The sequence below is a fragment of the Lissotriton vulgaris genome, chromosome 1_1, assembly GCF_964263255.1.
Source record: "Lissotriton vulgaris chromosome 1_1, aLisVul1.2, whole genome shotgun sequence".
Taxonomy (NCBI): domain Eukaryota; kingdom Metazoa; phylum Chordata; class Amphibia; order Caudata; family Salamandridae; genus Lissotriton; species Lissotriton vulgaris.
In genome coordinates this window covers 1007592805-1007607463 of record NC_141685.1, presented here as the reverse complement: position 1 = coordinate 1007607463, position 14659 = coordinate 1007592805, and the positions used below count along the sequence as shown (strand labels likewise).

General features: G+C 45.3%; 1 protein-coding gene across 1 annotated transcript in view; it reads left to right on the top strand.

The window, feature by feature from the left end:
* The window catches only part of LOC147748401 (uncharacterized), an 86545-nt gene extending 75805 nt beyond the window's left edge, over positions 1–10740 (top strand). The window contains exon 5 of the mRNA XM_086961196.1: positions 443–10740. Within this exon, the coding sequence (XP_086817322.1) occupies positions 443–4767 (4325 nt within the window). The 3' untranslated portion in view covers positions 4768–10740. The remainder of the gene's footprint in view (positions 1–442) is intronic.
* The last annotated feature ends 3919 nt before the right edge of the window (positions 10741–14659 follow it).

Genomic DNA, 14659 nt, shown 5'->3' with positions numbered 1-14659 from the left:
ACTGAGCGCTCTCTTCTTATATTGGCTACCCAGTGCTGAATTTGTGCCAGTGGTTGCAGGTGTTCAGCACCTGTCCTGGTCCTACCATCAGACTTTTTTTCAGAGCCAGGAGAAAAACTGAAAATGGAACAATGAGTCAAGAAATAGAAAATAGGATATTAGTACTAAAAGAAATGAGAAAAAGAGACAAGAACTTTACAGTGGTGGGAGATTACCATGGGGGTGGCAGCCTTGATATTTCATAACCCCAGGTTTGGGAAGCAGGATTCTAAGAGAAGCTTCCAGCCCCAACACCTATATTTTTTTAGTTTTGACAAATTATGCACACACAGAGCTGTCCGTGTTTCATTGAAAGAAAAATGGGGCTGTATTAATAGCAGTAAGTATTTTTTTTTCAGTGCAATAGATCATGTTCCTAACTGTTGTTTCCTTTGCCTTTTAGATGTTAGTAAAGTTTCCACACCCAACAAGAGCTCCCCTGCTACCTCAGTGGCCAAGAAGTCTGCCACCCCTGTAAAGGCTGTGCCTGCTAAAACCTCAAAGCCTGCAGCAGAGACCAAGACTGATGTGAAGACAAAGGGGCCGGTGACGAGCACCACTCCGAAAGCAGATCGGACAAGGCAGCCTCTGAACACAGGATCACCAGCACCCAAGACTCCTGCAGCCAAACCGGGGAGCGCAGCATCCCCCACCAAGCAAGTGGCTACACAGAAGGCATCGTCCACCACGCCCAAGAGGTCTACCAAGCCTGCCCCTGGGAAAGCCACATCAAAGAAGGAGCCGGTCTACTCCCTGGAGCCTGTTGCAGTGCCTAGGAGAAAGGCTCAGAGCCTTGATTCACCGGCTGCTGAGGATGCGACCAAGCTGCTGACAGAGGACAAAGTGGTGGAGAAAGTGTCAGTGACCAGCCCGGCTGGTTTAGAGAGCGCACTAGAGGAGAGCCCATTTACTCCATCAGTAGATGCATCGCCGCTTGGTGGTGCCCAAGCAAAAGCAGACACCTGCCAAATCCAAGAGTCTGGTGCCACTCTCTCATCTGACTTGGAAAACCATTCTCCACCCAACAAAATACCAGCCTATTCCGCAGCGGAGGATGGCACTTTAGTGCATGGCCTAACAGAGGAAGTAACAGATGCACAGATAACCACCCCGACTGAGCACACAAAACCAGTAAATGATGTCAACGATCTGGTTATTGAGGCAGAAGAACAACTCCTGATCGACTCACAATCACAACAAAACTTTCGAGAAAACCATCAAGAACCTTTGTCCGCAGGGAAGGGTCCTTCACTGCTTGAAGAGCTGCCTCCCCAGATGTTACCAACTCAGTCATGCTTCCCAGATCTCTCTTTGGAAGCAAATGAAACTGCAGCATGTGCTGAATCTCAGCTGCCTGAACTAGGACAGATTGCTAGTGCTGAGAATTCTTACTCTGTTGAAAGTAGTCTCGATGCTATCTCTGCGCCCTCTGCTGTGATGGATGAGAGAGGGCCCGGGGCTGAAATTAAGTTGCCTGAAACAGAAGAGATTCCGTGTGATGGCCATCCTCCCTTCCTTGAAAGTACCACAAAGGCAGACCAAAATGCCTCCCCTATCGCATCAGCAGTTGAGGTAGAGGAGACTTCTCCATGTGTTGCGGCAAAGTTATTAAAAGCCGAATGTGACATTTCTGGGAATGATTCATTTGAAAACGCAGCAGAGTCGGACCTGAATGCACCAGTCTTGGTGCCGCCCATTGTTGTAGATGAAAGTCCACCACATGCTGAACCGAAGGTGCCTTACCATGAACACGACCATCCCAATGACCATGGTCACTCTTTGGACACTTCAGAGAGGACTGCAGAGTCAGACTTTAATGCACCGGTTTCTCTGTCCTCTGTTGTAGAAGAGGAGGGCCCACCATGTGCTGAAACGATGTTGGCCAATGCAGAAGAGGACTTGCTCATTGACCATGCTGAAAGTACTGTAGGGATTTCCTCTTCATTCTCACCTTCTATTGCAGTCGAGGATGCGCCACCATGTGTTGTACCCATGTTGCCAAAAGAAGCCGAAGAGGCGGCCGTTGACTTCTATGATCAGTTAAGGGAAAGTACCGAGGCTGACCTGAGTCCGCCCATCTTAGATGATTATGTTGCTGTAGAGAAGACTTCACCGCGTGTTTCAGCCGTGGTGCCAGCATTAGAAGAAGTGGAGAAACTCGGTGAAGGACACGGTCTACCCTTGGATTGGGCTGAACACGTGCAGGATGAACGCCTTATCTGCAGAGACCCATGTGATGACATCAAAAGCACAATAGTGTCACCTCTAGAGGCAAAAGACCCGCAGACAGATGACACCGGGTCTTCAGAGGAAGAAAAACCCATGCTGCAATCCGAGGCAGAGGTGATGAAAGTAGAAGAAACTGATGTCTGTCATGAACAACCAACCGAGTGTGAGTTGGATTTCGAAGAACCAGACTGTCTCGCTGTGCTAGAAAATTCTCAAGGGTCTGCACTATTAAATGAGATGTCAGATGGTTCTGAAGAGACAATAACTGAGAATGGCGGAGTTGAACATCAAGCTCCAGAGTTGATTCCCAGAGACAAAGTACATATACATGAGGCAAACCCTAGTCAAGATGTTATGGACGAAGAACCTTCCATAGAGTGTTCTACAGTACTTGCCGACTTTGATGATCACATGATCGTCAACGAAGTGGAAGCAAAGGCTTCAAAGCGAACAATGGATGAGTATTGCTCTTTGGAGGAAACATCTATGCCCCTTCATGATGCCATAACCAAAGAAGAGTTTTCAGATGGGAGAGAAACTGAAAGCGCGCAAAAGATAGATTACTTGCAAAGTTCCTCTGAAGAGAGAGGTTTTTCTGACAGTAGTTTCCCAGAAATGGAGCCTTTAGACGAAAACACTGCAGAGGTTGTATTTGTGGGAACTGTGACGACCTCTCTAGCACCGTTCCATAATGATTTTATAGATGAATCCATAAATGACTGCCATCTCGTATCTTCAAATCAGACACAGGAGAGCGGTGATTTATTGGTGTCCGATAGCTATGAGGAACATTTAGATAACGAATGTAACAAAAGTATGGAAGCAATAGAGGGAGGACCTCATGCCATCTTTGGCGGACCCTCTGATGGGTTTCCTGGAGCTCAGCCTTCTGAATACCATCACCCAGACTTGCTTGGCCAAAGAACGGTAGAGCAGCATACGGAATGTGGGGGATCAGAAACATTCACCAGCTCTTCTTTGGAACACAGCACTACTTTAGTCAGTCCTGTTTGCCCAGATTTGTCTGTCGAGGTTTCTTCAATGTATGAAGGTCCACAGTCTTACGGGGATGCAGAGTACATCAGTATTGGCTCGCCAGAGTCCACTTTCCCTGTAGAAAAGGCTGGTGTGGTGAAGGTGGAAGAGCTCACCATGCCCAGCACACCTCCAGATGCTGTTCCTCCTCATGTAAAGAGTGTCGAAATAGAGGAGGGTCATTTACAAAATCATGATGTCCCTGAATGCACAATTCCTGTCTTAAAGCATGAAAGTGAGGACATGGTCCACAAGCCCCACAATCTTCCTCTCGATGCTTCAGAGGTCTCTTTTGAATCAAATGGGAACCCACCCTCTCCATATGAAGGAAATGTGCAGTCTCCGTCATCCCCAAAATCGCGGGAAGCATTGCCAGAACAGTCGCCAGAAAAGGTTTCCTCTAAATCTAGCACATTAAGTGGGCCAGATCTGGCTGGAAAAAGCAGCAGCGAAACGAGCACCCCCGAAGAACTTCGAGACTATGACAGCAGCTCGGGCGTGGAGTCCAAATCTGAGGACAAGCTGGGTGGCACTGTTGACCTAGCGTTTGCCCAGACACAACAGCCATTCAGTCCCCTGGATGATCTACCTGCAGACCAAGACTTGGGAATCCACATGGAGAAGGGGGACGATGAGGCAGAAACCCTGCCGGCAGATGAGGTCTTGGGGGACCCTCGTACTGAACCCACAGTCTCATCAGAGGAGCACTCGGAGGCAGAAATTGATGGAGACCTCTCTCTCAATGGGTCCACTAAGTACCCAGCCTTCGAAAAACTAGTCCATCCTAGCGTAGAGTTGGATAAGAGCAAACCTCTTGTCTCCTTGCCTTCTCCGCCCTGCAAGCCCTCACTGTTTCATTCTGTGGAGGAGTCGGAAGAACTAGGCTCTGGTGATGCTGGCACCGAGACTCCTGCATCTACCAATTCTGCAGGTTCATACGACGTTTTTGACGGTGCCTTCCACCTGCACTCGACAGATAGCTGTGGCAAAAGCCCAGGCGTCTCCTCGCTAGATAGTGAGGAGCATGTGCTGGAAGGAAGTCGTGATCAGTTCCCAGTTGGGCCTCAGAGAGATATAGGATTTTCTTTAGACACCTTCGCCCTTAGTAAGGAAGAATATCATCGGACTCCATCTGAGGATGAGGATGCTCCTCACCATCATGCCTTGCCACCTGAACCTGCAGGGTGGAAACAAGAGTTCTTGGGGAGTGAATCCATTGGTTGGGGTCAGCAGCTGGAGCAAATTCCATCACACGGAGAGCATGTGGAAAACATGCAGGAATACATCGAGCAGTCCAGTGAGGAGCCCCAGTGGGTGGCACAACCCATGCCACTAGCCACGTATGGACAGAAGGATCTGGAGTGTGACTTGTTGATGCCGACTGCTGACATGCACATAGCAGGACAGTCGTACAGTGCCACCACGGGTGTAGGGACAGATAACATGGCATCAGGTAACGTATAGGGGTGTCCCTACAAATTTGTGGATTGGTTGTGAGTGCCAAATCCTAAAGAACGTTAACGTGGGGCTCAGGGGAAGCAGCATCCTTCGCGGCTTTGAAACCCATTTTAAAGGTCTTCTAAATTAAGTATTGGAGTTTCCACTAGGAAGGAGAAATGCAGAGATCCACCTTGCCGTGCTGTCTGCGAGTGGACTTAACATTAGCCAATTTTACATGGACTGGACCACAAGGCAGACATCTTGTGGGAACATTGGGTAATAACACCATGGGATAAAAAGAGGGCCCCCTAGCACTGACTGTTGCCACCGATAATCTTCATACCCAAATTGTCTGCCTTCAGGGCATCCAGTGTTGCTCTTGTGTCCCTCAAGCAAGAGTGGCACGTGGAATCCCGTGGATTGCTATCTTTGTAAGTCAGTCCAGGCGCTACCCAGAAGAAACTGCATTACTGATGGGCCTTTCAAGCCGCAGGTGTGATGCAGCCTTTGAATGTATGTGAAGTGGTGTTCTCTGAGCCAAACACCCCAGCCTCCCACACACATTTACCCTCTCCATTCCCTATCTGCAGACACCAGCCGGCGCCCCTTAGTTTGAGCGCCAAGTGTTTTTTAAAGTTTGCATCGTTGATCATGTCCGCCCATTAACACTAACCACATCCAGTGAGCAGTTCCCTGGTTGTATTATACCATGTCCTTTGGGAAATTTTAGTCTTCAATAAAAATGCATCCTTGTTTTTGTTTGACCTCCGACATGGATTTTGTTCTGGGGATGGGGCAGAGAAAGCACTATTAAGCCACCCCCACATCCTTTTTATTTATTTATTCTTTTGTTTTGTTCCCTCAACCTTTGGTCGTTCGGGAAAGGGATACATGCCCGGGCGTGGTTACAGGGAAAGCTTCATGGAGAGTTGCTACTGGGAGTTTGAAGGTTCAGATTGCTCTGCCCACATCCTACCCCAGTTTTTTCCCTGAGCAGTTAACATCCACAAAACATCTCGCTGTCTATTCCACTCATATTTATATCTTGTTTGCCAGACATTGTCCAGCTTCTGACAGGGCCAAGGATGAGTCTAAGGTGCTCCACCCTGCAGATCTTCTTTAAAGATCTTAAACCTAAAAAAATCACATTCCATCCTACTTTCACTTGATAGAACTACATGCCTTACCTTACAACCGTGCCAACGTTCAGCCTTTAGTTTGTCAGCCGCCCCCAGCAATGAGCCATCGGTAAATGTCCAAGCCTTGTTTGCTTGTTACACCCGCCAAGACAAAGTTGGACTATGGTCTGATCTCAGATACTTAACACTCAGAAAATGTAGTTTTTTGCGTCTACTGGAACAGTATGGTGCTCCATGCCGCAAAAAAGACCATCGCGAAAGGGGAGGGAATAAATCAACCTCAAAGTCTTAATGAAAGTTACTTTCAGATATGGTGCCTACCCATTCTGTCCTCTATCAAGAGTGCCTGCTCAACTGCCTGAGTTAATCTTGGTCTTTAATCCTACTCCAAGCCCAGCTAGATAATTCCTACCGACCTTTGTGGAATTGGCTTGTTGTGGGCTATCTCGGATGAGAAATGTGCCATAATCTTCCCTTGTAACAGAGGCTTTTTCATTCATTACTGCTGCGCTTCTTTCGCTTTTTTGTTTTTTACGCTTCACACATACAGGCAAACGTTGGTCCTCATTTTATTAAATATGTTTAAAATTCAGTTTGTGTAAAATTTGCTCTGATAAAGAAATGAATTCAAGAGCATGGAGACATAAAGCATTAACTTCATTCTCATCTAGAAGATACCATAACGTGTTTTTTATTTTTGCATCACTTTTTATATCCCTGAAAACTGCTGTTCATTCTCTTTTAGTAGGTCTGTAGTCTCATAAAACTACAAATTGTCTTCAATTGCAGTCTTTCTACAACAACCTGTCCAAAATGTCCATGGTAAGGTTATAACAGTAAAGATCCAGTGTCATAACTCTGCATTTATATCACTAAAAGAGACCAAGTAATCATTAGTACCACTCAGCGTTTATCAAAAGTAGGCTCTTCTTGCAGGAATATTTATGAAGAATTATTACATGTATCAAGCATTCGGCCTTGTAAGCCGACATAACGTCTATCTGGATTATTGAAGAAAATCCATTCTGTCTTGCGTCATTGCATACATAGAGCATACATCTGAGTGAGGGTGCCTCCCATGTAGTGCTAGGGGAGAAAAAAAACAGTATAAAAAATGTAGTCTCAATTTTCTGCTCTTTTGCACTTCCCTAAAGCTTCAAGTCTGCTGGAAGTCTTCCTGATGTTGCAATGGTCACCGAAAATCTGGGGCAGTAGAGCAAGTTCAGCTCTACTTATTCAGCATCCACCTTTTACATCCCTTCCCTCTTTGGTGTTTGCATTGTGACAATGGCCATGCCGCTTTTTAGGATGATGCCCTATTGATGGTGTACCGCAAAGTCAAGTCCTCCGGGAGTGCCCCCTTTGCGCTGCCTTCATCACAGATAAATCTTTGGAGTTGAAAGCTGAGTTTTTGCACTGTAGGCAGGTTAAGATTGTCCTGGAGAGGCTTCCATTCTCTGCTTTGATATTGAGGGGGGCGGCGGGGGGCGCAGTCTTCAAAGATCCCATGGTCTCCAGTTCCGTTCAACATGGGAGGCTGGCCAGTGCTCTGACGCTCTTGGTCTCCCAAGAAGGAGCCAACTTATGGAGACTGAATTTAAATGTGTTCTCCTGTTAAACAATCACTCGCTTGAGTCAAATTCTGATATATAAAGAAGTGATCAACACTTCTACGAAACGCTGAGTAGAAATTAATCCTGTCATAGATAATATTCCCCCCCCCCCCACCACCACCACCACCAACGTCCTCAGTGATTTATCAAAGTTTTCATTCCAAAACCTCTGCAAGCAATAGTTGATGGATGCACGTTTTAAAGGGAGCATCCTTTTGATCTAGAATGTCCACTTAGTCCAGGATTCTGATCACTTTTTCAGGATACTATAAACTCTGTGGCGGACCTCCAATAAGAATCATTGGAGGTAAATTGATCCCATGTGGATCCGGAAAGGGTGGCTTATACCTGGCCATCATGGATCTGTGTTGGACACCTCTGCTTTAAAAAAAATTGGAAGACTGCAGCATCCCTTTTCCACTTATCTCTGTAGAACATTGTCATGGTTGTAACAGGTGCTCGATTACGGTTTATGGTAGGCATAACTGGGAACGGGTCCAACCCCAGAAGGGCGAGCTTGCTTCTAGGAGAACATCTAGGTTGCAGAATGTGTAGCTAGCTTTCCTTTGCGAAATACTAGGCTGGCGTTCTTACCTGTACAGACACAGGGTTGGTGAGTGTTTCCTTGCTGCAGGCGTGTTTGCTTCTGTATTAAAAGAACACCAGCCTCAGATGAGGACTGACGCCAGGGCCCACATAAAAGCAAAATATGTGATGATTAGCCAGGATACTTACAGCTTCAAAACTCAATCCATCATTGTTAGGACCCACCATCAACCCTTCAACAAAGGTTTATAAACTAACGATTAGGCATGGGACACATCTAGGGTTTAAGAACTACTGTCATGTTGGGTTTGTAAATTTGGTGGGTTCCTCTGCTGCTCACTCTGGGGGTTGCCAACCAGGCAGTGTTGCCATTCCGGTTGTGAAACTCTAGCCTGTTTATGGGTTGATTTAGCCTATGTTTACTCCAGAGGTAAAAACTTTTGTAGACTCATTTATCGGGCCGAAAACTTAAATATTTATGACAGTTTAATGGGAAGAATAATGCATTATTTCTTGGCATAATCTTCTGGAATGGGTCAACGTGGGCCGGTTGGCAGCCCTGGTTGACTTCCCACTCCCTTCTTGCTCCTAACCCCCCTTGTCTTTCTGTTCTTGTCTGTGCTTGTGATGGCTTGCAGTCCCTTGTTCCTTTTACCTACCCACTTTCACTCCTCTGTTCTTGTGTACATGTTCATCCTTGTCTTGTGAGGATGGCTGTCCCAACCAATAGTGCTGTGCCCTGTTCCAGGTGTCGGCAGAACCCCTCCGGAGCCCTTCCTCCGGGCACAGGGGCTTGGCCCACCAGAAATCCTTTCTACAATCTACGAAGTGGACCCACCTGCCGAGACGGGGTTGCTACAAGCGGAGCCGATCATTAATGCCCAAAAGCAGGAGAACTCAGCATTGACAGAGATGAACCTTGGAAGTCTTCAGGCAAATGTTGTGCAGCAGTTGATCAGTCGGACGCTGCTATTCACAGCGGGTGGTAGTGGCGAAATTCCGAGTAAAGGCGTAATGAGTGAAGTTGAGCTCGGCAAGTGGACGGAGTTGCTGTCACCACTGGACGAGTCCCGAGCCAGCATCACGTCTGTCACAAGTTTTTCCCCGGAGGACATTGCTTCGCCTCAGGGCGACTGGACAGTGGTTGAAGTTGAAACTTTCCATTAACCCTTCCTCCTTTACCACGACTCCCCCTTTTTCCTCTCTCCACCCACTTGCCCATCCTGCACTTGAAACCGCTTTGCTTTACTGAGCATTTTTCTTGCATTTCAACCTTTTCCTCCTCCTCTTGGCAGCTGTGCATGATGGTACGTGATCGTAGCTTGATGGGACTGTGATTGCTCTGCTCCGTCAATCATAAGGCTGTCAAGGTACTGATCATCAAAGAAGTTGATCCCATTAACTGTCTAGAGCAACAACAAAAAATTGTCACCGGAAGGTGAGCTGGATTCCTTATGGTTGTATGAGCTCTCCCTTGCAATATGGGTTACAAAATGAGAGCAGACTACTTAAACTCTAATTGGGACCCTCTTGGGATTGGTGGTGGGGGAGTGGCAGATGTGTTCCTGCTTGACACCGGTTAATTTTGAGTAATTGGTAAACCCATCATGGGCTGTGGCGGTGGGTGCACAAAGCGACATCCAAGCAGCGTCTGCCAGGTTACCCCTTTGATGTGAGGGGAGGGACTGTCTGCTGTACAACACTGGGTATATTTCAGGTTGTCCAGTTGTAATGAGGACCATAATATTTGGAAGCTAGTTGCAAAAGAGTGGGACCTACCAAAAAGTAAGTGTTTTAATTTTAGTGGTTGTAGTAAAGGAGAAGATTTTCTCAGAGTCTCTAAGATCTATGGTACCTCCCAGGGAGTTGGAGTGAAGAGAGAAACGCAGGTAGTTTAAAGCCATATTCTTTTTAATGTCACCCCTATCTTTAGGGCAAAAACCCTCTAGCATTGAGTCTTCCTCTTTCAGGGAATTCTCATTCAAGTCCACAAGAGCAGTTATGAGACTCCACCCACCCCAAATTGTATATCTACATTGATCATTCTGAAGCTATCTCCCCTACTTCTTGTACTTGGTCACATATGTGGCCTGCTCCTTTTCTATGGAAGGATAAAGTTTACTGAAGGCACTTTACCCCACGACATTTGCCTGTGAATTGTTGAAGTGGATGAATAGTTTTAACCTCCTTGCACAAAACTTCAGTGGTTCCCCACAGTGACCTAAGAAGCTGAGTTTTTTTTCCTCCCCTACACATACAGCATTTGACTGCCTTAACTGCTGGGTAGTGATGTAGGAAGACCAATTCCTTTGTTTGCTTCTCTTTGTGTAAACAAGGCAGGAAATTAAATAATTACTGGTTGCCCGGCATTTCTAGAAGTCCTCCAGTTGGCTCAAACATTTAAGGCTGTGCCTAAGAGGGGTACTAGAAAATCTGTCTCACTCCTCAAGAACTGTTAAAAGGATGTTTTGATTGTTCAGAATAGACTTGTCCAATGAAATAGACAGCGGAGGAAGTTAGCCACTGTACTAAATATCTTTTGTGAGCTGTGGCGGAAAGTTCCTGCGCTGAAGCCACTGGATGAAGAATGGACCCTGTTTGACTGAGCTGTGTTATGAAATCTAACCTAGAAGCTTGAGTGTTTTGTTATGAATTTTAAATTATAGTTGCATTTTTAATAAAGATCGCTTTGAAAGGTGCTTCTATGACTTGGACTTTAATATGCTTGGGAAGGGGTTTGATGACATCATTTATTTCTTAAATTCTTCCACAAATTAGGGTTAAAAAAAAAGTTGAGTTTTCAAAACATGAATGGGAAATATTTACGAGCAACCAGTATATCTCTCGATGCTGGTCAGGTTAACCAAGGTTTATGAGGTCACAGGAAACCTTGTTATGCTGTCTGCATTGGATACAGACTTCTTTTAAATAGTAAAGGTTTTACAGCTTGTTTTTCATTATTTTGCCATCCACTGGTTGGAACCGAGGTTCAGTGGTATTTTTGGAAATCCTACCTAAGTGGCATATCTATCGGGCCACATCTTAGTTATCAACTTAGTCACAGCATCCATCCATCCACATGGCACCATCTTATGACAGATCTTTCCAGATTCACATGTTGTGCATTATTCTACCAGCTGTTGGTTGGGTCCAGAAGCCGGTCTGTTTCCAAAGCTTTTAGGGCGTCAACACAGGGGGAGTCAGAGGGACTCCTTATGATGCTGACTGCAAGCCCACACTGCTCCAATATGTGACCTCCATTTTAGAGTTTTTTTGCCCCCGCCCTTTGTTGGGGTTGGCTGTATTTAACATGCAATTGAAGGGGGGGATTGTAGATTATAACATCAAATGATGAGCGAGTAGGTTGAGAAATCCCACTCTTCTGGGTCCAAGACAAAAGCTGGTGGAAGAGAAGAGCAGAAAGGCATCACCCTAAACTATGTAGATGGAGTTAGCAAGTGGAAAGAGGTTGTCGACCTCGAATGTAAGACCTGATACTTTGAAGCCAGTCAGGGCTAAAAGCCACTGAAAGTTGTTGAGGTCAGGAAACCGAAACCAAGTTAAGAAAGCTGATCTTATTAATGAGAAACAATTATTTTAAGAGACTGTCGCCTCAAATATCACCCCAAGGGCTAAGCATTATGAAAGTGAACAATTAAAACAGAAAAGGTTAGGATAAAACCCCTAAATCTCCGAAAGTGTAGTAAGAAAGGAGGGAGGATATATACGAGATAACTTGCATGACATACTAGAGTGATGAAGAAGAGATGACACATAGTATTCGAGAAAAATAAATACTGAAAAGCGCAGGTATTCACCCCAGGATGAAGGGGAAGTGTACTCTAGACCTTCACTATCTGGTGTTATTACTGTATAGCTAGATTAAAAAAAGAAGCTGACCTGTTTGCAACAAAAGTGATGGGGTAATTTAACCGGCTTTTTCAAGAGTGGTCGTGCCCAAAGTAGAGAAAAAATATGAAGTTCAACTTTAGGATCCACAGCATGTTAGAGCATATGTGAACCCTCCTCCATTCTAATCAAAACTTCAATGATGAAGAAATTGACTATCCAATTCCCACTACCAGATAAAGAGGGTAAGCATCTAGAGTCACTGGGTAAAAAGATTGAGGGGGCGGGGCAGTGGCAACACAATGGTGTATGGCCAACTCAAATTGCTGATTAAACAAAAATGGCCATCCACAATAGGAAGGACTAGAAGATTAGATCAAGCATTTCAAAATGGGGCACATTTTGTAGTAGGGTAAGGCAATGCAAAAAGAACAATTGATGGACAGAATGCAGAACAATGTCATACATTCACCACAGTACAGAGATCTGGGCCTAAATCCATTGTGTTTTTTGCTCACCATGCCATTCCAGTTTGGACCCTGCCATATGCAAATCTGCCCTGAGCCTGCGCCCAATGGGAACAGTCCAGCCCGAACTGCCGAGCCAGGTCCTCCCTGGACTGGAAACCAGCATCCTAGGACCAATTTCGGGCTTTCAGCCCGGATAGCATGACTCCAGTGGCATGAAGAGCACAGGACCCACATCTGTGCATACCCATCCCACTCGGGCTGACAAATGCAAAACGAATAATTGGCTTTAACCCAGATCTCTTTACTGGGGCTGAATGTATGATTCATTCAGTATTCCGGCCATCATTTGTTTGAGTAGTAGAGTAAGGAAATGCCATCGCAAACGCATACCTCCAATCAGCCCAAGATCCTGCAAATATTGCTATCCAAGCACTAACAAAACGGACAGTCCTGCGCAGACACGTGGGTTAATATTTCAGGATATAAAGCCAAAGTACACCTTTCACATGAAACAGTTATTTGGTACAGCGGTGCATCAATCTGTTGAGCAAATGAAGATCACATATGAGACAGTAGGGATATGGGAGCCCTTCAAGTTAGAAGTTGCTTTTGGAGAAGTTTTCATTAATAAGACTTGGACAAGACGCGCACCCATACAATGCTCAAACCAGAGGCAGTACTTTTTAACCACAAGGGCATCGACAATACAAGTCCTCCAAATATGATCTTTGAGGGAGAGGCAAGGAATGATGATAAACCTTAAGAGGTTCCTGCCCAAGCAGTAAAAGACTGCCTGCTTTATACTTCGGTGGGCGGACCGCTTTGTTAGGTGACTAAGATTTTTCCTCTATAACCTTGGCTGCTATACCTGCCGTTGTATTAAGAGATCGCTGCTGGCCTTCAGTTCCATTATTTTGTGCCTTCAAAGGAGCCACCGTCATGGCAGCTCCTCTGAAGATACAGAAAATATGGCCAGTGGCCACCAGGCTTCCATGGGAGTTAGTTATTTTTTATTTTTGTGTTTCTTTAAAACTGACAACCACGGAGCGGTGTGGGGTCATTTTTTCCTTACCTTTTTTTTTTCCCCAGTTTCGGTTGGGTAGAGTTTCCCTGGCTGACTCAAACTACACCAATGCCCAGCTGTGTTGGACCTCCAGTGTACGGTTTCAGATGGCAGGGCCAATGAGGCCACTGCTGTTGGAAACATGACTGTCCGTCTGAATCAAACTAGAGTGACGGACCATCTGTTTGGCGACAGGGTACTTTACCACATTTGTGGTGGAGAACTGTATCTGCCAAACTCAAAATTAAACCCTGTAGCACTCCACCCACGGAACACCGGTCGGAAGCACAAATAAGAACCACCTACTCAAATAGCTGTTCATAACGACACATATGTTGGAGTAAAATGTGGAAACATATGGATATTGTATCAAATTTCTAAAAGCTCCACCCAAATAAAATTAATACACAGCACTACATAATTGATGGCATTCAAGTGTTATTACACAAAGTGAAGGAACTCCTTTTGAAATACATAAAAGAAACCCTGCATCAGAAGAAAAATGCAGGACTATGGCCTGTGTATTTTCTAACTTCGAAACAAGACTGGACTGTGAAGCCTGTACTAAATCTGCACCTAGTTAACAGATTTATAAATACACATATATAAAAAAAAAAAGACCCTCCAGACGGTGACACCACTAGAGGTAGACTATTACTTGGCAATGATGGAACTCAAAGATTTGTACTTTCACATCCCGATGGCCTTGGCACATAGAACCTTTCTCAGGGTTGTCGTGGAGGGATCATATTATCAAACGTTATATCTTTTGGCATTGCCTGCTCCAAGGGTTTTCATTGAGGTGTTTTCAGGGGTAGCAAAACAGTTATGATGTAAGTCCAGTCGTGTATTCTTATCTGGAAGATTGGTCGGTCATAGTAAGTATGTTTCACCAATGCCATCGGAGGAATCAAAGGTTGGCACATGTGTAACTTGTGTTTCTTTGAAGAAATCTTTCGAGTCTTGACTTCAATGACTGTTAATGCATATGGCCATCAAGTCCATTGTTAGATCTTTTTTTCCACCCTCTGGTTCGGATGTGTTACTATTGAACTCTGGGTCGATGCCTCGTATTTGTCTGACTTTGGAAAATACTTTCAACAGTTGTGCTCTCGTGGTTTCATCATCCATCAGGCTTTGATGACCGGGTATCTGTCAGCACCTCTCCTCTGCACCCTGCTACTTGTGAGACTTTGTGCTTCATCTTCGATTCTTCTCATCAACAATGATCAGACA